The sequence below is a fragment of the Haliotis asinina genome, chromosome 11, assembly GCF_037392515.1.
Source record: "Haliotis asinina isolate JCU_RB_2024 chromosome 11, JCU_Hal_asi_v2, whole genome shotgun sequence".
In the NCBI taxonomy this organism is placed as follows: Eukaryota; Metazoa; Mollusca; class Gastropoda; order Lepetellida; family Haliotidae; genus Haliotis; species Haliotis asinina.
In genome coordinates this window covers 4,294,027-4,318,743 of record NC_090290.1, presented here as the reverse complement: position 1 = coordinate 4,318,743, position 24,717 = coordinate 4,294,027, and the positions used below count along the sequence as shown (strand labels likewise).

The 24,717-nt window shown below is 40.1% G+C and overlaps 1 protein-coding gene and 1 pseudogene across 1 annotated transcript in view; one reads left to right on the top strand and one right to left on the bottom strand.

Moving 5' to 3' along the window:
* LOC137256197 (sodium-dependent proline transporter-like) overlaps positions 1-24,499 on the bottom strand; it is a 37,422-nt gene extending 12,923 nt beyond the window's left edge. Inside the window, exons 1-4 of the mRNA XM_067793915.1 lie at positions 24,409-24,499; positions 5,948-6,168; positions 1,109-1,240; positions 257-536 (exon numbers count right to left, since the gene is read on the bottom strand). Of these exons, the coding sequence (XP_067650016.1) occupies positions 257-536; positions 1,109-1,240; positions 5,948-6,143 (608 nt within the window). The 5' untranslated portion in view covers positions 6,144-6,168; positions 24,409-24,499. The remainder of the gene's footprint in view (positions 1-256; positions 537-1,108; positions 1,241-5,947; positions 6,169-24,408) is intronic.
* Positions 15,629-16,783, top strand: LOC137256097 (uncharacterized; annotated as a pseudogene).
* Positions 24,500-24,717: the final 218 nt, after the last annotated feature.

Below are 24,717 nucleotides of genomic sequence, written 5' to 3'. Positions count from 1 at the left end.
ATTATCGGTTTGCTCCATTACTTTTCAGGAATGGAGCTATGTCTACCAGTTTCCAATTTAAGACTTGATTTTGTCAATGTGACATTTACTGCTGATAACAGATATATTCCCAAAATTGCACATACGAGGACACATCATCTTTAGAATTAGAAACCGAATGTTCCTATATGTATTCTTTAGGAAAACACCATCGACATATTTTGACAAAGGAAGGGTGACCTTTTCAGAAATAGAATCATCACACTATGTATCTTACTGCCAAAATTCTTCTGCTGGTGTATGAGCCAGAGTCACGTTTTCCCAGAGTTGGGCTGTAGTGGCTATGTTTGATGTATTCCTTGCCATTGTAGTCATGTTACTGTCATAGATTGTATTCACGTCTTCCACACACAGTTCGGTGTTCCAACTGTTGCCACAAGTTGTCCAGGGCAGGACGCTGGAGCAGGACTTCACCATGAAGTAGATGGGCCAGGCCAGATACAGGTTGTAAAATGTCAAGTAAGAACATGTAGCCACCATAGCACCAACCCCAAGCCCTAATTGATAGAAAAACAATTTACATATATACCTTTATCATGGTATCGGGAGAACTGACAGTCAGCAGCAACCCGTCAATCCAGCATTCCTGTTCAGTCCATTTGGGTTCAAATGAGAACGATGAATGATTAAATAACTCGAAATAGGGATAAGTGCAGAGAATATAAATAAGACACATGGTCCAAGAACACCTGCACCCAACAGGATTTGAAATCTGAAATATTTTACGATCGATCGCAGAAAAGGTTATTTCGAGTTATTTAGACATTCATCTTGGCATTTGGAGTGTGACCTCTTCCTCTCAGACTGATAAGACCCTGTGACTTGTAATCCTAATCAACCAATCAACCAGTATTTATTCAAATACATAGTTCGTAAACATTCTGAAAGTGACAGATATTTTCGCAGTAAGAAAGTTACATTTGGCGTAATAGCGAATGCATATGTTTTCCAATCTTTTGTGTTATGATTTAAATCAAATATATGTGCAAAAAGTCGTCTAACGTTTTGCAACGTTCACAATGTAAAGCACGGACCACCACGTAATATTCATAGAAAATACAGGGCCTACCTTGCAATAAAGGACACATGCTCCAAACTTGTTTGGCACCCTTTCCCGAGAACTGAGAGATAATTGCCTCTAGGAAGAACGTGGGAAACCCAGTAATGAACAGTAATAAAAGGTATGGGATCAGGAACGCTCCTGAAACAAATGTACACGTAGCAGCCAGACTGTGTAATCAGTCATGTCTTGAAATGGACTAAAACTATCAGTCAGTTCGTGAAAATACGGTTTTGCTCAGTAAGTTCATGAATCTTACCCTTTGTGTTACACTATCTAACTGAAATGGTTGTTCGTTTGTTATACAGCTTCTTGTATATTGTTTGGGGTATTCTGATAGTTATGAAAACATCGTAATTAGCTTAATCTCACAAAGAGTTCTCACGAAATGAGTGATTAAACAGTCTGACTGTAACATACAAATAGACAACATTAAAATTATAAAAGCGTTTGAAGTGTTTTAAATCATTTGTATCTAATCCTAGATTTCACTTAGCCGTGATCCATCAATTTCAAAGTGTGAATTGATTCCATGCTTTCGACTATGCTACTAAACCTTATTAGTCAAGAGGAATGCAGTCAGAAACAACAGTTGAAGTGTAGTAAATAAAAATGCGATTATGGCCGTCAGGACACAAAGGAAATATTTACCAAATCATTTCACAGATATCCAAACGCTATTAAACATATTTCATTACTGCCATGTACAAACAGTGTAATACTTTGGAACGTATCAATATTTATATACCATGCAACACTGAAATGTAAGAAACAGAATAATATCTGAAAATGTAAACATTATCACTCGGAAGAACATTTATGTATGAATGTTTTATGTACTATAGGCTTGTGGCCTCATCAGTACGGAATAACGTTTTTTTTGGTTTTTATTTTTGGACACAAAGGAATAAAACTAACACAATTCAGTAATGCTTCTTATCGTAGTGAAAACATGCATGCAATAGAGAGGGAAACGGGTTCTATTTCCTAAATTAGAATCTAAAACGCATAAAGCCCCTGAACTAATTTTAATGGAAGCACAAATGTGTAAATGAGGACAAGTCAAATGGTGTTACACATTAAATATTTGCAAGTTAAGTGTCTGAAGGCTCTCGATTGGCTGAAAGTTACACTTTCATAGTAAAGTACAGATTTTAAATGCCTAATAAAACGCATCACATGGACATTGTGCAGTCAGAGTCATGCCAATTTACCAGCTCCCATTTTTCGGGAAGAAGCGGTGGCTGAGCGGGTTTGGCGATTGCTGACGATTAGGTGCCTGACGGATGGTGTGGATGCAAATCCCGGATAGGACTCAGTCCAACAAAAGTACCAGAACCTGTACTTCACTAAGAAAGTGTAATCCAAAATACAGCATGCTACATTTAACCACTTTCTAAATGGCATGTAATCTTTGTCGATTCTCATTCTAACCGGGGGCGAGATCAAACTACCCACCTACACTTATATAGATCACCTATCAGCTGAAAACCTGACTCTAGCTCCATGATCTATTTCGGAGACAACACAAGCACCCTTAAACTATGTAATTCTGTCTGCTATCAAGAATTAAAACGTTGTCTTGCTTCCTTCAGAACTTCTGCCGATAGCCTTCCCATTATTATCATGCCATCTATGGAGTATGTTACAAAAATATGTTCTAATGAGTCCAGACCTTGCACCTCACTCTTTAACAGAGTGAGCAAGTTAAAAGTTTGCGTTACAATAATAAAATTTTATCCATATCGTGTCGATAACCATGTACGTATCTTTCTGAAATAAGAGTGGAATCCTTCACTTCAGCTCTCATTTTGTTTCTTCCTGGCAGTCGGTGAGGCCACAAGTAGAAACGTACAATGGCTGCATTCAGAAATCAGAATCGAATCAATTACAGTGCAGTGAAAACGTTAAACATCAGATGTAATGGATAAAAATCTTTCCTTTCAGATGGACCCAAGGCCGGTGGCGCATTTGCATTTGCCTGTCATTGGGTACAAAACTATGTCTACTCGAGTTGCAAAAACGTCTATCTTTTTCACAACAGAAGCAACCGCAATATTAACTACTCTAAATGAATATAACGTTCATTAAAAAGACACTTGACATGCTGTTTTGGGGGTTACTCACTGAGTGCTTATAACTTATTCAAACATGACACCATCGCTCAGTTATAGTCAGATGGTCACTTTACAAATTTCCCAAACATGATTATCAAGAAGGTAATTGGTAAAACCATACAGGGCTATTAAAGCCACTTGGTGAGAGTAAAATGTCAGCATCTGGTGCGACCACGATGTATCGATAACAGCTTTGCAGCAGTGACCCATAGAAGGGTGAGCAAGTGTGTTAAACGTTATCGTCACATCGGCAATATTTCAGTCATATTGCCCTTGTTCCACCTCTTCGGTTCAGAATAAGCCATTTACTGCTGCTTCCGGCATTGAGCTGGACAATATAGCTCCTTTCCGACTTCTTTCTTCTCCTCCTTGGCCACAAGTTGATCTAACATTAACTGCATTTAAAAAAATCAGAAACGAATGAATTACAATATAAACAAGAACAAAATCAATTAAAACATAAATATAGCAATCATAAATCCTTATTTACAGACGGGTCCAAGGATGGACCAAAACAATATCTTCAAGATTATTGGATAATAGCTCTATTTTTACAGCTAAAGCTAACATCATATTAACGGCTCTGAAATATATTCAAAGACACCCTAACCATAAACAGTATATAATCTATTCAGATTCTCGTTCGTGCCTTCAGGCTATTAAAACGTTTCTTGCAAACATCCACTTTTAATTGAAATCATTGAATTGTATAATGATCTTGCTACTGGCCAATACGACATCGTCTTTTATTGGTTACTCAGCCACGTAGGCATTTCTGGTAACACAATGGCCGACGAAGGCAGCACTCAATAAATCTGTGACACCACTTCTTATTCGATACTCTGATATCAAAGCTAGCATTAGAACTTACATCCGTGATCTGATGCAAAAGATGTGGGACACTCAAGTAGGTATAAATAAATTACATAAAATAAAACCCTATATTGGTTACATCTACTTGGCCTGTCAGTCCAGATTTGAAGAGGTAATTTTACGACGATGTTTCCTTGGCCATATAAGATATGCTCATACATACCTGTTAAAAGGTGAGACTCCTCCGTTTGTATCCCTTGTGATGAGAGAGTCCCGGTCAAGCATATCCTGCTTGACTGTGTTGAATTTTCCATCGTAAGTGATACGTATTTCACTATAAAAACACTTAAGGTTCCTTTTAACACGGTTAATGCTCATTTACTTATTGGGTTTTTAAAGGATATCGATTTCATTGTTGAATTTTGATTGACATGTTCTGTAGACTGATATATTTTAATCATTTTTAGTTTAGATTAGTAACTAGAATTGTGCCCTCAAAGGGGGTTGAAGTATTGTAAAATTATTGTCTTCCTGAGAAGGTACGTAAGTCCCAAAACTTTCAAGTTTATGTACCAGGTTTTTTAAACGTAGTATTCTTGTTGTTTTAATTTTGGCTGACATTTCCTACAATCGCCAGCAGCTGAGGGATAGTATAAATCCAATTGGGATCCATGTAGGTAGCAAAGGTCCCCAGTATGCTGATCTATCTTCTTTTGTTGGCGATCTATAGGTTTTTTATACATATATTGTGTTGTCTAAATTAGGTTTAACTTTCCATGCTAGTTTTAATTCAAATTGTGATATTCTACGTGTTTTATGGGCCTTCGTTGACTGAACTGTGCAGTATGCATATATTCCATTTAATGTTATATGTTCTCGTAACGATATGGCTGAGATATTGCCGATGTGACGTTAAATATTAACTCACCCACTCAGCCGTATTGTGACGAGACCAGTTTATTGGTATGCATGGTAAATTATAAAGAAACTGTCAACGAAAGACAGTAAAATGACTAGATTATCACAGAGATGAATTTAAAACTAGAAATCGGAGACAATTTAACCACAAATGACAATTCAACAGAAAATCAGGCTTTAGATTGCCGACAACTGAAGGTAGATCGCCAATCTAGGGACCATGGGGAGACCCGCAGAAGAAAGGGGATGCCGAATGCTGTCTTGGGGAATATTGTTTATTACTGAGGTGCCTGACCCGTGAAGGTCTGAATAGGCCATCAGCAACCCATGCTTGTCATAAAAGGCGACTGTGCTTGTCGTAAGAGGCGACTAACGGGATCGGGTGGTCAGGCTCGCTGACTTGGTTGACACATCTCATCGGTTCCCAATTGCGCAGATCGATGCTCATTTTGTTGATCACTGGATTTTCTGGTCCAGACTCGATTATTTACAGACCTCCGCCACAGAGCTGGAATATTGCTGAGTACGGCGTAAAACCTAAGCACTCACTGATCCCTCATCGACATGGAGATGAAGCCTCACAACTCATGAAGTAGCTTTATTAATGCTGAGTGCGGCCAAAGTGACAATACCAGTTGTCGCCTTCACCATACAAGACGTGAAAATATGTTAATTTTGAAGATCCTCCATTCTGTATCCCTTTTCCTGAAAGACTCACGACAGGACATGCTGTAAATCCAGCTATGCGTCAATCGAGGTAACAATGTTGTGATTTACTTTCAGTTACTGGTGACCTACAGTCTTATTTCTATATTGCATTGTTCCAGATATCAATGAAATTTTAAATGCTAGTTGTATATTCTGTTACTGTGCTATTCTATTTGTTTAACTGTATTCTGCCGACTGTTTTGTGAGATCGTTTTGCAGGTAAATGACACCATATTAGTGTGTATTGCATGTGATAAGTTTACAGGGTGATACTGTATATACTGCTGCTTACCTCCACCGTTCCTGTTGCAGATGTAGGGGAACCTCAGTATATTTCCTAATCCTACACAGTAGCCAACCATTGTCAGCATGTAGTCCAGATGTCGGCTCCACGAGTCTCTCTGTGGTCTAGGGTCACTTCTGTTTTCTGCTTGACAATGTAACTCTGTCATGGGGATTCCCACAGCACTGTCTTCCTTGCTCGCCATGGTCAGTACCGGATTTTGTTTAAGTCTGCAAGGTAAATTGACAATAAAGTGAGTGAGTGCGTGAGTTTAGTATTACTACGCTTTTCAGCAGTATTCCAGCAATATCACGACGGGGGACACCAGAAAACTTTCTTCACATATTGTACCCATCTGAGGAATCGAACCCGGATCTTCGGCGTGACGAGCGAACGTTTTAAGCACTGGGCCATCCCACCGTCCTGGTGACAATAAAGAAAACACAGTCTGCACAGGACTTTAAGAAAGAGCTTAAAATTCCAACATATCTCACTAAAATGCTGTTTCTTTCTTAAACATTGTATCAATGGATGGCATTATTCTGTTTGTTGATGACATCTGTACCAGGTATAACGTTCCTTTGACCAATACTCAATTTGGCCCTTATTTCACTTTGACCGGTGTGGTTCAGTGGATCCAGTCATTCCACTGGTCCTGACAAGCCCTGTGCATTGTTTGTATTTTTCAACATACTAGCTATTGATTTTGGTCTTGGTCAGTTCGCATTCCAATGATTGATGCAATGAATAGCCTTAAATCCTGTGTCCGAGGGCGGGGGTTCACAGTCCACCCTGTTGATGTTGACGTCTGAATAATGAATGTCTCCAATTTCTTTTCATGGAGCCTTCTCCTCGTGGTGGACGCTGGGTAACGCTAAGCGCTGTTCTCTCGTGTGGACCCGGGACAGAAAGTGTCCACAGCACCCCATTACTGGCCGTAAGAGGCGACCAAATTGGGCAGCCTAATTGCCGTGGGTTACGACCCCGTGTTGATGGAGGACGGGATCCTGGTGGTAGAGGGAACTGGTTCCAGGAACAGCGTTCCTTTGCTCATCACACCACTTTGGCCCTTACTTCACCTAGACGGGTGATAGAACTGTCCCGGTTCTATCCATAGGCTGGTCAAGACGTGCCCTGCGCATGGAAACTGTTGAAAAATTTCAGTGTTTTAAACAAGCTTAACCAATTTGACTTTGTTTAACTGTTTGATGAAATTACATTACCTGTGCCAGACGGCGGGTGGGTCAGTGTGGTGATATGGATCTCTCAGCATTTTGTTGACTCAGTGCATAAGACATTGAACACTTTCAAAGGTATTGTGAGGGACAGATATGGTTGTTTGGACATGGTGCAAGATCGTGAACGGGCAAATCTGTCTGTTCTCGTTGCAGTGGAAATCACAAGGGTACTCACTACAGTGATACCATACAATTACGGTTGTGGTAAACATGTGGCATCTTCCAAATATTGCCCAAAGTTCTCCAAAGTAAATGTATGAATAACATTTCATACTCTGAAGCATAGAACGTAGTGAATGCACAGTTGACATCTTCTACACAGGCCAATATACTCAGCCACAGTTTATGCTTCTTCGCTGACACCTGTTTCTAAATCCCAATCAGTTTCATCTGCCTGTCAAACTGTTATATTGGTGAATGATGATCAGATAACGTTCAAAGACATTCATCCTACATCAAAAGATTGTCGACGCTCATCAGCCTCCCAGACTGACGAAACACCACCAAACAATCAAATTTCCACTCAGGCAACACATAGTGTTTCAAAAAAGAAAAGAAAAGAAAAAGTCAAAGAGAAAGAACAGAACACTTTAGCATTTGAAAGAAGTTCCTTCTTTGAGTCCTGTGGTGTTTTTGAACCACTTGACATAGAGATTGCTTCTTCACACCCAGTCCAGGAATGACGGCTAATTGCACACTCGATCTCCACTCAAACCGCCATAAGCAGTTTTTGCACAATTTTCTACAATTATTGTCGTATGACTACAAACCATCTGTGTTTAGATTACAAGAGACATAATATCATTTGAAAAATACAGACAAATGTGCTGCAAAAGAGAAAATATAAGGTCCTACTTCAAATGTATGTCTGTGATGATCTACCTGTATTACTGTAGCTGAAATACTGCAATAACTTCATGTATTTTGTGTTATTCTAGTCACGATATGAGCGACATAGAGTCGCTCTGCTGTTCTCACGGACATTATCTGCTTAGGTCGGCAGTTGTCGTGGATACATTCTGCCGAGCTGGCAATATTGTCATTAACTTGACATATGTAGGACATTTGTGCAAAACAATAGTGTTACATACTGCCGAAATATTGTCTGTGTGGCTTTCAATTTTAACCCACTAGGTCATGCGGCTAACCTCATTATGGTCTCGCGAGTCTGTGCATAAGACCTTTCCTCATCAGATTCAGTGCACACAAAAAGCGACTCTCCTTTGCATCAAGGGTGAAAACATGGTATGGAAAGCTGACCTTGCATGAATTTGGTATCACATCACTGTACTCATAATGACATTATTTCTGATGCTCAAGATATTTTACACATTCACCTTTCGTATCTGGCAGAATGGTCTACCTCTTGGGAATGAATTATTAACAATGAAAAGTCGAGGTCAAACAGCGCCACCGGTTTATTAAATTCATTAAAGGACAAGACGGTTTTGTACTTGAAATAATAAGATTACACTTGGTACAGTCCATAAAGGAGAATTGCAAGGCACAGCATGTTTGTAACTGGTACGCCAAATATGCCATCATGTAAAAAACAACAACTTTGAAATCAAGTTAAATTATATGCGTGACGTCACTCCATTACTTTTTCAGGAATGGAGCGATGACTACTACTATCAAACTAAAGACTTCATTTCGTCATTCCATTGTCTGCTCTTTTTGTCACTTTTCAGGAATGGAGCAATGTGTCCCAGTTTCAAATTGATGACTTCAATTTGTCATTTGATCATTTAAGTTTGATAACAGAAACAGTCTTGGAAATGTAGGGTAATATCCTTGTAACTCTCCATTCCTCAAAAGCAATGGGACTCGGCTACACCATCTCCTCGGTTCTAATATTTTAAGGAATGGAGCCGTTGATTTACATTTTCCCATAATGGATATTGGCTTTTTGGATGGATGAACTGTCGTGTAACAGACCCGTGAAGTTAGAATAGGCCTTCAGCAAAGGGGATTAAACTTTTCGTAAGAGGTGACTAACGGGATCGGGTGGTAAGGCTCGCTGACTTGGCTGGCACATGTCATTGGTTCCCAATTGTGCAGATCGATGTTCACGTTGTTAATCACTGGACTGTCTGGTCTAGACTCGATTATTTACAGACCACCGCCATGTAGCTGGAATATTGCTGAGTGTGGTGTAAAACTAAACTCACTCACTCACTTCCGTGTAACAAGTTCACCCGCAACTCATCAGATGAACAGACTCATTGGTCGGATTATCTTGCTCTTATATCGCAATTTTAATGATTACGAAGGGCATTAGAAATGAGATAATTTATATATACATATGTATGAATAAAATGAGCATGAACGTCTTGTGGTTTCCGGCTTGTATCCCGTGTTTATACACGCCCAAGAAATCGCCTTGCTGCGAAAACACCACAATGTGCACCCGTACATACAAATGCTGTTGCTATTTAAAATGAATAAAATACCATAAAATATATAATGAAAGTAATTAAAGTCAACGCGCAGGCGAACACATAAATTAATATATTAAAACCAAACCTTTGTGCTTGAAGGTGTGTTTACTCAGTCACGAAAATTGATGGTGAAAGTAAATCATTATATTTTTTGTTTCACTTTATTGTCTTATTGATAACAATCAATCAATAATTTTGTACTGGTATTCCTCATTAATAACATAGATTGCATTATAAATATTGTGCATGCGTTCCATGTTTATGCATGTGTATACGGTTGGGCGAACTAGTCGTGGTGTTTTGAAAGATATGTCATGATAGTTTCTTATTGAAACATTTAGAATGAATAAAATAGTTTTAAATGATTTATCAGTAATGATTTTAGGACAGTAACATATTGAGTGGGTATCAAACAAACTACATCAAATAAAAACACAACCTTTTCTTCACAATATCTCCGTCAGTTTACACTAGACAAGTTAGACTAGACCATAAGCAGGAAGCGCTGGCCCAATTTGCTGGGATCATTGCGACTTTCACGGCTGGTGGTTTGGTAACACATGACTTCCAGCGAGATACCAAAAGCAACCAAAACGAGCAATAAAAACTATTATCAAGAATTCAAAACGCAAAACAATGTATGCTTAGGCTTATACGGACTCGTGAATAGTACTTTTATCCATATTTGCAGTGCCGTCACTAACCTCGGTACAAAAAGCTATACTTTAAAACGCAATAAATGTATTCAAAAGGGATGGAGTATGTCAGTTTCTATTAAAAGTCAAAGAATTAAATGTGCGCTGATATTATGAAAAAGATCCTGTAAGTCCCAATCAGCCTAATCGGGCTACATGCCCACTAAATATTAAGAATGGGAGAAGGCAGCTTTTCATAGACTACCTAAACCTCGAGTTGTAATACTCGACGAGTATAGACCATTATGCGTATTACTTAAGTGGACAAAGTTCCTTTGTTAAACATATTAAAGTATCTATGTATAACCTTGGAAAAAAGGAACATCGTTCGATTCCTCGCACATTTAATCTATCCTAGTCATGCATGTTCTTGCAATGATTAATATACATTTATTTTGAGGTGAAGAGTTCTGGTGAAGGATAATATTTCAGCTATTTGGCGGAGGTGGACAAATAATCAACAAACCAGCCAATCCAGTGGTCTTGAGCATGGATCTACGCATCTGATATACGAGGCTGATGGTACAGGTTGACTGTTCAGTAGATGTCCGTTCAATACAATACAGTTGACTCAACTAACCACGAATAACAAAATTGCCTTCAGAGTGACTGGCAATGATTTTATTCGACCCGGCCCCTCAAATAACCTGGGTCCTTGTCATGGTAGTTTGGCTATATCCAACCTGGTTACATATTCCACAGTTTATGTTACAGGACAAACTGGCCTAAATATCTACTAGACTGTAACATAGCTCTTTAGCCGTTGATGTGTCGACGAAGCAAGCCACCTTGTGGATGAGAAAGATAGCACATAACACAGCATTTGAGTTAATTTCAAACAAAATTTCGGAGAAAGAGTTGTTAATCGATCTGAGAAATCCTTGTGACAAGAAGCTTGACTGTACCTCGAAAGTTGAAAAATGTAAACACTAAAGGTTGAAGCTGATGAAATGTTTGCTGTGTACAGATTCAGCGCACGTACAATCGCAAGCTGATTATTGAAAATTTCAGCCACGTGGAGTTTTGTCCTAAACAGAAACTGAAACCTGATTTGTTTCCTTATCAGATCTTTTGTTGGTCTGCAAACAGCACTTCTGGTGACTGTATTCAAAATCCGTCGTCAATTCGATACTTTCCAAGTATGTCGGTGAGTATAGTTTTACCCCGCTTTTAGCAATATTCCACTGGGGGACACCAGAGATGATCTTCACACATTGTGTCGGAAATCGAACTAAGGTCTTAGACGTGACGAGCGAACGCTTGAACCACAAGGCTATCTCACCGCCCCCACTTACAAAACCATGGTTTAGCGATGATTCTAAATAGGATTCTTTGATCGCAAAATCAAGTGTTTGAAAGTTCCTTCAATAGATACTCACTACGACGAAGCTATACACAGACTTGCTTTGGAGCAAATATGAATCAGACCAATGATATGAAGCACCCGCCATCTACTAGATGACAGTTTTATTGTACAGATGTTGTAAATGATTTTGTGGTCATCAATTCCGCAATAAATGATTGCATCTTAAGCAGGTATGTTTTGGTACCTGTATATTTGTCTTCGCGAGTCGCGAGGCACGCTGTGTGCAGATGCAGCGCATGGGTTGCAACTCGCATAAAGTGAAGGAACGCTCGAGTGGCATGATTACCTGATATACCTGGGGTGGATATGAATGGGTGGATGACTTACCTGAATGCATAATACTTGTAACAAGCAGGTTGAGGTGTGTCCTTCTTTGAGAAAACATGTCATAAACAAGTATCAGCTGAACAGAGCATTGTGCACCTTGAGTACATGCTGGAATGTTGATAAGGCACGTCACCGTCGAACTTCATAGAAAGTACATACGTGCCCATGAATCTTTTTCATACACTTGATATTTATATTTGTAGCGCAGCGTGAACATACAACCGACATGGCCACACAGGCTCAGTTAGACCCTGCGTTCTTACTTGCCGTATGATGTTGAATAATGAGTCCTTGGTCTTCTTCGCCATCTCCAACCTACTTGTGATTATTTCAGATATTCCAGATCAACCTTTAGCTGACAATTAAGTGTATGATAACGTCATAAACTCTTGGGATATTAGTAAACATCAATCTCTAAAAAACATCTGTCTCAAGGGAGAGACTCAGGTACAGTGTTAACAAAACTGGTGTATTCACGAAAATTTCATAACTCGTGTGTGATGTTTGGCTCTTTTAGCATTTAGGAACGTATAATATATACTAGTTTATGCTGTCCACGCACTGGAAGATTGGGGGAAATCAATACAAATTCCTTTATAATATATCACCAATTGATTTGATCGTATAGAAGAACTGAATGATTGGCCATTTTTAGTATATTGTTTTAATTTTAGAACAGGTTAAATAATTTCCAGAGCAGTCAGCGCACGAGTCCATATCAGAGAGGATACCTAGGGCAAAATACATTTGAAAGATTCTAGACTAGGAAAGTAGTTTCCCTTGTGATGAAAACATCAGTGCAGCCACACAGGACCGTGATTCTTTCATCACAAGGATGAACAACGGTGAGCGAGTGAGTTAAAGTTATCGTCACATCGGCAATATTTCAGTCATATCGTGACAGAAATGTATAGATATAGTAATAAATGGTGTTTTGCCAAAACAAATTACAAACTGTCGACGAAGGACAGTAATAGCACAGTAACAAGAAATAAAAGTGGCATATATCTCTAAATGAGGACTGCAAATGAGGGCAATAAAATATAAAAGAAGGTCGAGGATCGCCAATAACTGAAGGTAGATCACCACTCTAGGGGCCATCGGGACTTACGGTACTTTGGCTACCTCCATAGTTACTAGCTGGATTTATACCATCCTTTCAACCATTTGTGACTGTACTGATATTTAGCCATAATAAAACAAATATTTTACGATTAATGAAGGTATGTAGTGCTAAACCGACTGTGAGAGGTTTGAGACTTAAATACTCTCTCAGGAGGACATGTTACAGTACTTTAACCCCCTTCGAGGATACAGCCATTAAGTATCGTAGTTGCTGATTTCGTCTACCGATCATAAAATATCATTTATATATTTAAAAAACCTATAGTACAAAATTTATCAGTCAACGTCTTACTCTCAAAAGCTCAATGATTAAATGATAATGAATCCTACTAAAATATCCTTGACAGATTTGACATTGAATTCCTTATTCCTTGACGCACAAATGACATTGTCGCATAATAACCTCTTCAAATCTGGACTGACAATCCATGTAGGTGTAACCAGCTGCATGTTTTATGGGATCCTGTTTATTTATATCTCAGCACTGTGAGGCAAGAGATTAGACCTGCGTTGTGTCGGCTCAGGAAGTCGAGTTTGGGATATTTGATAAAGGACTGGTCGTCGACAAGGGGTACCCTCGAAATGTTATTGAAGCACATCGGTGATCTCCTCTGACATGTTGTTCAAGTTCAAGTTCCGTCTATTCTCAAATAACCATGTTTGGTGGAATAAGAGAAAGTCAAACACACTTCATTTAATACATATAAACACACGTGACAAAATGACAGGTAGAACAGTTAAAATGAAACATAGTAAGAGCCATTAAATGCTTTGTCGCCCAAAGAACGAGCAAATTGAGATAGTACAGATTTAACCCTTTCCCCTACAACATTATCCAATACTAGCTGATGATTGGATAGATTTCTTATTTCTTTTGAATTTCTATTATTAAATATTGTTTTAAGTGTTGATGAAGTGGGAAGTACATATATCTAATTGGTAAATATTTCAATCTACGATCTGTAAGGACTCCGTTACAAGGCTGGTGGTCGATAAAAGTGAACGCATCACATAAAAGGAGCGACCGATTGCACTCTCAGTCCACCCAAAATTAACTCAAATCAGTAAATCAGTCGACAGTGTGTCTTTCCCAAGGTCACAGTTTGAACAGATAACCAGTTGTAAGAGATGCAGCGCAAATGAGTGAGCAAGGAAGTTAGACGTCACATCGCGTAGAGTAAAGAGTACGCTATACAGTCAGGCAAGAATGACTGCGTCCAATGCAGTCCTTTACCTAATCTCGTATAGTCAAGTAGTGTGTCCATCTGAATGTCTTCAACAGAGAACGATTATTTATTTTCATAACCATATGATTTGAAAATATCTAATGACATCCACCACTGAATAATATATACTTGCACTAATACTCATTTTGTTGTAGGGTTATTGCTAAGAGAAGGTATTGTTATAAGGTGAAAATTGCAATCGTATACAAGAAACGATTTATACATCTTTCATTGAGATTTGCGGTTAGTTCGACATAGCACCAATGCTATTACTATTGGGTAACATATTAAGGGATGGAAAAGGGAAATAAATGTCGAACAACTGAACAGAACAGATTCGTCAAGTAGCAATTAAATCTGAGTCACTGATTAGAATTAAGGGAGATTTCCAATCACGAGGTACGACATGAGACCAAGGAATGATGTAACTTCTTACGAATCAGAGAGATTGTAGAGGGTCATGTGACAAGGGTGGAGCAGGCTCGAACACCTTAAAAAGATACCGTCAGCACTAAAAAGGTGCGAGGTGCGGTGCGGGTTGAAGAGACAGCAGAACGTTCACATCCCGAGAGCTTGCACTACCTTGTCCAGGCCAAGATCAATTGTTATGAAGAGAGGGATCGAGTAAACCGATGTGAGTATAGAAACTTGTGTTGAGTTATTCATTGTATGCCTCAGTGCCCGTACATGAATGATATGCGCTAGTTAGGAATCCCGGTCGTCAGACCAGTTATTCCTAGATGTACCCCCCCGGATAGACCAAGCGAGTATGCCACCAGAGCTGGCAGCACCCCCAATAAGGCAGAACGGTCGTCGTAACAGGTAACTGGTAAGAGGGTTTACTAACACCCAAATCCCAGTTACGACATGGTGGAGATTGCGGGTATTGTCTTGAACAAAATGTTTAAGACGTTCCCCTTCATTTGTTTACAGATGACCGTTAGTACCTTTTCATTCACTTGTACTGACGTTTGACGACTGTATATTTCTTTTCGCCGTTTGAATATGGTATCTGCAGTATTTTCTCTACCCCTCTTGACTTGTAATGTCTCAACCAAATGATTCTGACTTATCGACGTCCTATGACAGTACGATCTTTCATCCCATCACTTCCAATATCTTTACTAATCCGGCCCGCCTAGGTTTAATACAGCCACCGTTACGATCTTCCACCCCCCAGGATCCCCAGAATCTGCCTCCATCTGACGATTCTGTTTCTCAGGACTCCCTCTCATCCCTTTCTCAGGAGGATTTGGAATCTTCAAGTTCCTCTACACATTTGGCAGATGTAGATATACTTGTAAGTTCCAATTCTGAATTCACGATGGGCGATTCCACTTTAATGCCAGAACATTTTACAGGTAAAGATAGTTCTCATGCTGAGGAATGGCTTGATCGTTTTCTCCATTTTGCTAATTTCAAACAATGGAATCACGCTCAGAAAATACAGGTTTTCCCACTCTTTTTAAAGGATTCGGCATATTTGTGGTATAAAGACGTGCTACAGACATCAGACAATGAATTCATTCTGTTTGACGAAGTCGAAAAGTTGTTTAAGGACAAATACGTCCACCCAACCGATCGATGGTCTCTGCTCGAAAAGTTTGGATCACGTAAATTATTACCAACTGAAACCATAGATGTGTATTTGGCAGAATTAACAGAGACGGCTAGTCTGTTAGGTAAGACAGAAACAGACATATTGGACGCATTTGTTAGGTGACTGGATGATGGTACACGGCAACACGTGCTAATGAAACAGCCTAAAACTCTCAATGACGCTGTTTCATTTGCGCGGCTTGCTCGATCGATATTACCTCAGGTAAAACAGGACCAGGGAGTGAGCACGGCAATCGATACTCTGAGAGAACAGATTGCTGCTCTATCGGCGAAACTGACCCCGTCGCCACGGGTCAATACTTTTCAGTACCAACAGGACAGGCGCTCCAAATCTGCCAGCCCAACCAACAGGTATCCATCAGGACCGCCCCAGCCACCACACCCTCAGTTTTGGCAACAGTCATCTCCAGAGCCAAACTATCAACGGAGACAACAGCCCCTTCCCCAAAGAAACAACTTCAGACAGGGACGCAACATGGGCCGGAACCAGCAATGCTATCGATGCGGAGGTGAGTATGTTTTTTCTCATGCTGATAAGTGTCCGGCGCGAAATGCGAAATGTCATTTTTGTCAGAAAGTGGGACATTTTCATCAGGTATGCAGGGCTAGGAGTCGATCAAACATTATCCAACGTCAATAGCAATTACAGTCTCGATCACGTAGGCAGTTTCCCCGTTCGGAAAGGCAAAGTTTCTCAACTTCGAAATTAAAGTCGCCACATCCTTCTGCCCCATCTTTCAATGAACGCCCATCTCCTTTTTTCCAAGTAACATCAAAGGTTGATAACAGGCATAGGATACATGTCATATTAGGAGACCAACTGATTTCCTCTATAGTGGATTCTGGTGCTGCTATTAGTGTTATAACCTTAGATGCATTCAATGCGTCAGGTTTAACAAACAAAATTGCTGTTCAACAGTCAGATGTTATATCACTTCAAGGAATAGGTTCCACTGTAGTCCCGGTCATAGGACAAGTTCTACTTCCCATCACAATTGGTAGTTTTCAAACAGAACACTGTTTTCAGGTTGTTACAACGTTAGCGTCGCGTATGTTCTCAGGTTTAGACTTTTTGACCCAACAAGCTGCAATTCTGAATTATCAATCTTTCACATTGACACTTCAAAATGGGTTAACAGTAGTTCCGGTTTGGTCACATAATAGTGAGCCCCTTCCTGTTCTGGACCATCCCAAAGAATCTGAACAGATACCGGTTCGTTCATTGACGGCTGTCACCATTCCCCCTCAATCTGAAATTCTTTTTCCAGTTTATGTAAGTGGATTCCCGTCTGATCATGTAGGCATATGTGAACCTAACCCTCTCTTAGCAGAAACACATCAGGTCTTAGGAGCTCGTTGCGTTGTTTCCGCAACTCCAGGAAAATCTGTGTACCAAATAATCAATACTAATGCTTATGCTGTAGAGATCCCCAAAGGCCATGAAGTAGCTCATTTTACCATTGTCCCGTCAGAAGAAATTGCGCCTATGCAGCCATCTGCCTCACACAAGGAGGAACCGCCCCTTTCGCAATCTGAAATTGATGCAAGGTTACGTGATTTGAATATTGATTTTTCGGCATCCCCTCTGTCCCAGGAACAACAGGTTAGGCTTGGTCAACTGTTAGCCAAGTATCGGGATTGCTTTGCTATTAATCTCTCGGAGATAGGTTTGAATGATTCTGTACAACATAACATTGATACAGCAGATGCCCCACTGGTGAGACAATGGTTTTACCGTACTAATCCTGCAATGCGTGCAGAGATAGATCGTCAGGTTCAGGAGTTAGTGGACTTAGGCATTTGTGAAACCATTTGTATGGACCGACGCCCAGGAAAACGCATTTCAAACCTTTAAGTCGGCTTTACTCAAACCACCAATCCTAGCGTTTCCGGATTTTGACAAACCATTCATTCTGTATACTGATGCGAGTGATGAGGCTTTAGGCTATTTATTAGGTCAGAAAGATGGAAATGGCAAGGATGTAGTCATTGCTTGCAGTGGTCGTGCTTTATCTAAAGCGGAGAAAAACTATGGAATAACAGAAAAAGAATGTTTGGCAGTCGTGTCGGGAATTAAACATTTCCAGGTATATCTGACACACGCTCCATTTACGGTTGTGACAGATCACAGGGCTTTACAATATTTGAACGACAATATGGACCGCTCAGCTAGGTTGAGCCGTTGGTCACTTTTGTTGAGTGATTTCACTTTCACCGTTCAGTATCGACCAGGCAAGAAGTTAGGTAATGCGGATTTTTTATCCCGTTTGCCGCATCCAGAATGCCCACCTGACTCAGATGACCCACTTTCTGATATTCCTATCTATTTGTCACCGACGTGCATCGTGTATGCAACGCTGCCTCTCCCTCGCCGGACAGCGATAGCGATCATTCAGTTATCACTGCACATGAGGATTCATCAGACTTGTATGACAAGGACATTAGCAATAATCCTCTTAGTGTAATTCCAGAGTTTCAGGGAGATTATTCAATAGCACAAAGACAATATGATGATCCTGAACTCAGACCATTGATTGACTGCATTAAGTCTCATGCATTTACCAAGGATGACAAGACTACTCGTGCACTGTTGTTACAAAGTCAGGATTATGTCATTGATGATGATATACTATATCATTTGTATGCGCCGCCTGGACCCGGCCATAGAAAAGACAGAATTATTCGTCAGCTAGTGATTCCTAAATCTTTGATAAACAGTATTCTCCAATCATATCATGATAGTTTGTTAGCAGGACATGTTGGTATTGATAGGACATTCAATGCTATCAGACAGAAATACTACTGGTCCCACATGTTGGATGACATAAAGCAATACATTATGCCATGTACTGCCTGTCGAGTCAATAAACGAGATTTTCACAAGAAACCTGCTCCATTACAACCCCTACCTGTCCCAGGTAAATTATTTGATCGGGTACAAGCTGATTTCTTGGGACCATTATCGACTACGAAAGCAGGACACCGGTACATCTTTTTATTGACTTGTGCATTTTCACGATGGAGTGTAGCCATCCCTCTTTCAACACTGGAAGCGGCAGAGGTGGCTCAGACATTCTACTCCAAGTATATTTGTGTTTATGGAATCCCAAAAGTGCTATTAACTGATAATGGTACTTCATTCACCAGTAAGCTGTTTACTGCAGTGTGTTCAATATTAGGGATCGAAGCTTTGAAAACCAGTAGTTACCATCAGCAGACTAATGGAGCTTGTGAGAGACTGAACTCATTCATTATGCAAACGCTCCGTATGTTTATCAATGATAATCAAGACAAATGGGATGATCTCCTCCCTAGTGTTATGTTTGTCGGTGCAAGAAGCAACATGGGAACCTGAATCCAATATCCCACAAAGCTTAATTCGCGACTACATGATTCATAAATCATTGCGAAAAAAGAAGAAGCGCAAGCATTAGCGTGTGAAATACAGTTTCGCAGCGCCTACAGTTTATTTAACTTATTAATATATTTTGTTCCTTTTTCAGTTTGCCACAGCAATATCAAGTTGGAGAGGGCCCCTCTAATATTGATTTTTGCATGTGTTTTATTGCAGGAAAATACCTAGTTGATGCTATATGCATGGAGCACAGCTCATATCGATACATGCTATAGATCATTCATTCATTATAATGTTACATATGTAATTGTCCCAAGGTAACAAGACAACAGAAATGTTTCTATATATTGATGTATGTATTGTCTTGTCAAATGTCTTGTTGTGCACATTCAGAGAACTTGGACTACATACAGTCACATGTTGGTTGATGAAAAATATATTCATATACACGGATTATGATTAATGACCAAACGTTGTTAAGGTTTGGGTCGCGTCGCATACTACTACTTGATGAATCCCGAGTTACTGACCACAAACGTGTAGGTCAAGTTACATATAGTCCTACCATTTGTCCGCGAACGATTATAAATCGTGTTGTCCAGAAGAGACGTTGTACATATTCGCGGACTATTACAAAGCAATTCGCTATGTGCGTATACAAAAAAAAAAAGAAAGAAAAAGAAAAAAAAGAAAAGAAATGAACTACGCTATACAGAGCTCTGACGATAGTGCGTTGCGCGACGATTCAGTATACTGACAAATCCGATGATATTCCGTGCGAACTACAGTGAAATCGATGTTTTCAATGAAAAGCGGTGCAATACGTTGATATGCAGTGAAATACAGTGGAATGCGTTGATATTCAATGAAATACGATGAAATACTATGTCGCTCAATGAAAGACGGTGATGAACACAGAATTACAGTTACACGACTCGAGAGAAGTCAAGAAAAGTCTGTGTTCAACGATTCTATTATGCTTACATACATATATTCTGTGATGAAGAAATATTTGCATGAAACAAAATATTGTTGAATGTTGTTTGTTCGCATGCATCTTGGTGGGACACTACTGTTACTTCTGTGTGACGATTATTAACATTTTAAATACTGTAACATTAGATTTACTATTCCTGGTAGCAGATATAAGGTGAACGTACTTTCACTGTGACTATTTTTCCAATCCATGGAATTTACTAATAATACTATTAATAACATATATCATTTTCTTTTACATTTCTGTTTATGATTCATGGTTGACTTTCTTTGATTTTTTAGCAACAAGAACTCTTCGACGACCAGTTTGGGTCTTGTTTACTCTCATGGCGCTTGTCAGCATCCAACACCAAGTTGCTTCTGTTCATACAGAACTTCGACTGCCATGGGGAGTCGTATTCGTTCATACGTCGCGTATTGACATTGCCCAAAATAAATGGGTTCATGTATTTAAATACCAAATGCCAGATTTGGTGGGTATGGGCAATAGACCCAACTACCAAAATCTATGTGGTGAATATTCATTACTGGCTCTTTTGGATTTTCTAGAACGGGAATTTGATTTCCCTACCTGCCATTTCATCCATCATATCGATACCACCTTTCCGCTAAACCACACTTTTATCGGCCATCTGGTTGACAACACTCGCCGTGGGTACCACAGATGGTCGCATCAATCCTCTTGCGTTTTCTGCAGAAAGTCTATTCCTTTCGTAGCAGGCCCAACTTTTAACATTTTACCGCTCCCCTGTTGCTATGCAACCATTCATAGGGGCTGCGCTGACCGTTTTCGGGCCTTATCGTCGGTGCCGGGAGATATCCCATACATATATTGTCCTGACTGTGGTACTCCGTATCTTAATGGGCGTGTGGTCCTCACCCACATTGTCAGGTCAATGCCACCTTTGCGTCTTCGTTGTTTAACACAACATCAGGTGGCTCCCCGCCCAGCCAGTGCACCGCCTGTAATTTCTTCTCCTTCAGAGCCCACTATCCCTCCACTTTCTCCTTCCAACCTTTCACTCATACAACCACCGCGGTCCCCACGTCACCACGAGGATTCCTCGGAGGGTGGGTGGTTATCGAGCGGGTCAGATGAGCCTACCCGTCGTTCAAATCCACCTGCTCAACCGAATTCACCAGTAGTATCCTCTGAATCAGAATCATATTTCGACTATCCACACGTGTCCAGAGCAGCCTAAAACAATGTCGTACATAATTTCCATATATTTATATATTGCAAACGTATTCCATTTTAACCTTTAGTATATGTCTGTATTTACAATTACTCGATCATATAACGTCCTATATCTTGTACATTTATATTCTACCTATTTAACCATGTAACAAGTAATTGATATTATCTCATTACTATACTCTCCATATTCATTCTTAGATTAACCTTGTATACTGTCAGTTGGTTATAATTTTATTGTTCATACAATATGTTACACGCATAGTCTGGAGAATTGGTAATTTTTTAACTTTCCTGTGCCTGTCTATATGTAGTGTTGATAATGTGTATCTGTCAACACAGATAACACTCGATTCGCATCTCTCTTTAAAGTATTCCTATAATCCCTCACTCGAATTTCTATGTTGTTTGTTATAGTATGTTGCACCACAGAGTATGTGCCACATGTTGTGTCTTAAGTGTTTATAATAATATCTTGTCGATGATTACAACCACATCAACGTATTCTCTTAACGCGATGTGGGTCGCTCGTAAGCTTAAGCCCAGTACACACGGGTTAATGCGTCGTTTGTACCTTGTATCGTACTTTGTCTTCACAAGTTTCTTACTTGGCTACATACCTCCATGGAGCATAATATCCAATTCAGGTCGTTGTCATCCATATTACCATGTCTCTAGAACTTCACTACTGTTTACATTCGCTTTATGTCACAGAGGTTGGTTGTGGTTTAACACTTTTTCTCAAGTGTTGCAGCTCCATAACCGGTCAACGTTCAGTTGGGACAGAAGTTACACACGTCCCCTACTGTCATCGGACCCCCGCCAACATCGATCATCTGACTCCACACTTCAGTGCGCTCACGTCACAGCCAATGCACACGCCAGACGACTTAACACACTACGTTGTCCATCATCGCTTAGCATCGCAGATGACATTGTTCTGCCACCCATCCATGGCACGATCGTTCAACTTGATCTGCTGCTCGTCGGGTAAACAACATGTTTGCCCAGGCCAATCTACTGATGTGCGGAGGTTGTCTAACAAGATCATCCTGTTGGATCTTACCACGCTGTGTGTTTCATAACTAACTCTTCGCTGTGTGTACAATCTAACATTCGTTGTGGAGTTCGGTAACAGTGCCGGGCAGTTTATGCTGAACTTTTCCTGCCCAAACTACTGACAGTAAATTCGTTTGGGGACCGATGACCAGTGAACTTTGTGACATTTGAGCTTGATCAGACCATGTCTGCTCATACACAGTGACATTTCATCATCGTTATTATTTTGTGAACTTTATCGGAAAAAGTTGTGCTGATGTGTACATGCTTTTGGTGCTCGTTCGAAGTAACACAGGAGCCATTCTCTTTCGCTCGTCAGTTAGGTACTTTGGCATACTGGTCGCTTTTGCGCTTCATATTAAAATTCGTCAGAAAGATTCCACATTTACTCTTCGATTTACGTGCTCCTGTATTGCTTCTTCTCTATATTGTGTTATGTCTCCTTACATCCCTTCCATGTTCTCATGTCACTTATTCCGAGCTGTGGGCAGCTCTTGTCCACAGGCGGAGGATGTTATAAGGTGAAAATTGCAATCGTATACAAGAAACGATTTATACATCTTTCATTGAGATTTGCGGTTAGTTCGACATAGCACCAATGCTATTACTATTGGGTAACATATTAAGGGATGGAAAAGGGAAATAAATGTCGAACAACTGAACAGAACAGATTCGTCAAGTAGCAATTAAATCTGAGTCACTGATTAGAATTAAGGGAGATTTCCAATCACGAGGTACGACATGAGACCAAGGAATGATGTAACTTCTTACGAATCAGAGAGATTGTAGAGGGTCATGTGACAAGGGTGGAGCAGGCTCGAACACCTTAAAAAGATACCGTCAGCACTAAAAAGGTGCGAGGTGCGGTGCGGGTTGAAGAGACAGCAGAACGTTCACATCCCGAGAGCTTGCACTACCTTGTCCAGGCCAAGATCAATTGTTATGAAGAGAGGGATCGAGTAAACCGATGTGAGTATAGAAACTTGTGTTGAGTTATTCATTGTATGCCTCAGTGCCAGTACACGAATGCTATGTGTTAGTTAGGAATCCCGGTCGTCAGACCAGTTATTCCTAGATGTAGCCCCCCGGACAGACCAAGCGAGTATGCCACCAGAGCTGGCAGCACCCCCAATAAGGCAGAACGGTCGTCGTAACAGGTAACTGGTAAGAGGGTTTACTAACACCCAAATCCCAGTTACGACAGTATGTAACTGTATAAATATTATAAATATTCAAAAGAGAATGAATGAATACATAAATTAAGACATAAATAACAAATAAAAAATAAAGCTAATTACGAACAAACGGTTGATTGTATTTCACTCACTCACTCAGGTATATTTACATATTCAAACCTGTGGACTTGGTTCTCCTGTATTACCAAGAGGTCTCAACCACACTGATTTTGACACACCTCATCTTTTTTCACAATGCTTGCGCGCAGGTGCATTATTTCATTATAAATGTCAGACTGAGAGCTGGTACACTTCAGTACAAGATATCTTGACCTATGTCGAAGCCTGCTGCTCATGGTGTCAACACTGAGGATCATCAAGGTTTTATTAGACTAAAATATTAGTCTCTGAATATGTATAAGTTCGACAGTAACAGCCTAACCAATATAAATTAAAAGGAACCCCAGGGAGACAAGAGATTCAGAAAATGAGGAAATCTCGACTTGTTTCATTTTACGCTCAGATAATCCTACAGAGAGGGCGTGGCAGCAGGGAAAATAATGTGGTTTATTTGCTGCGAGACAGACTAAGGTTTTATTTACTTGGGTTTACAGCAATGATTACAACGACAAGCATAAAATTATCTCCTTACCTGTATATCTAACAGCGCCAGTCGCTTTGTGTTCACTGTACAAGTAGAAAGCACTGCTCACCGCTCAGACAGTCAGTTTCACTATATGCAGTGATGTTTAGAATGAACTGTCGATGTGTGACGAGTCTGTATGTATTGACGCCTGGTATACAACAGGCTACTTCATGGGAAAGAGTCAGTGGGATAGCTCAGAAGTTTAATACACTCGCCCGCCAAGAAGACCAGAGTTCAATTCCCTACATGGGTTTAAGCCCATTTCTAGTGTCAGCTGGCGTGATATTGCTGCAATTTTGCTAAAAGCAGTGCAAA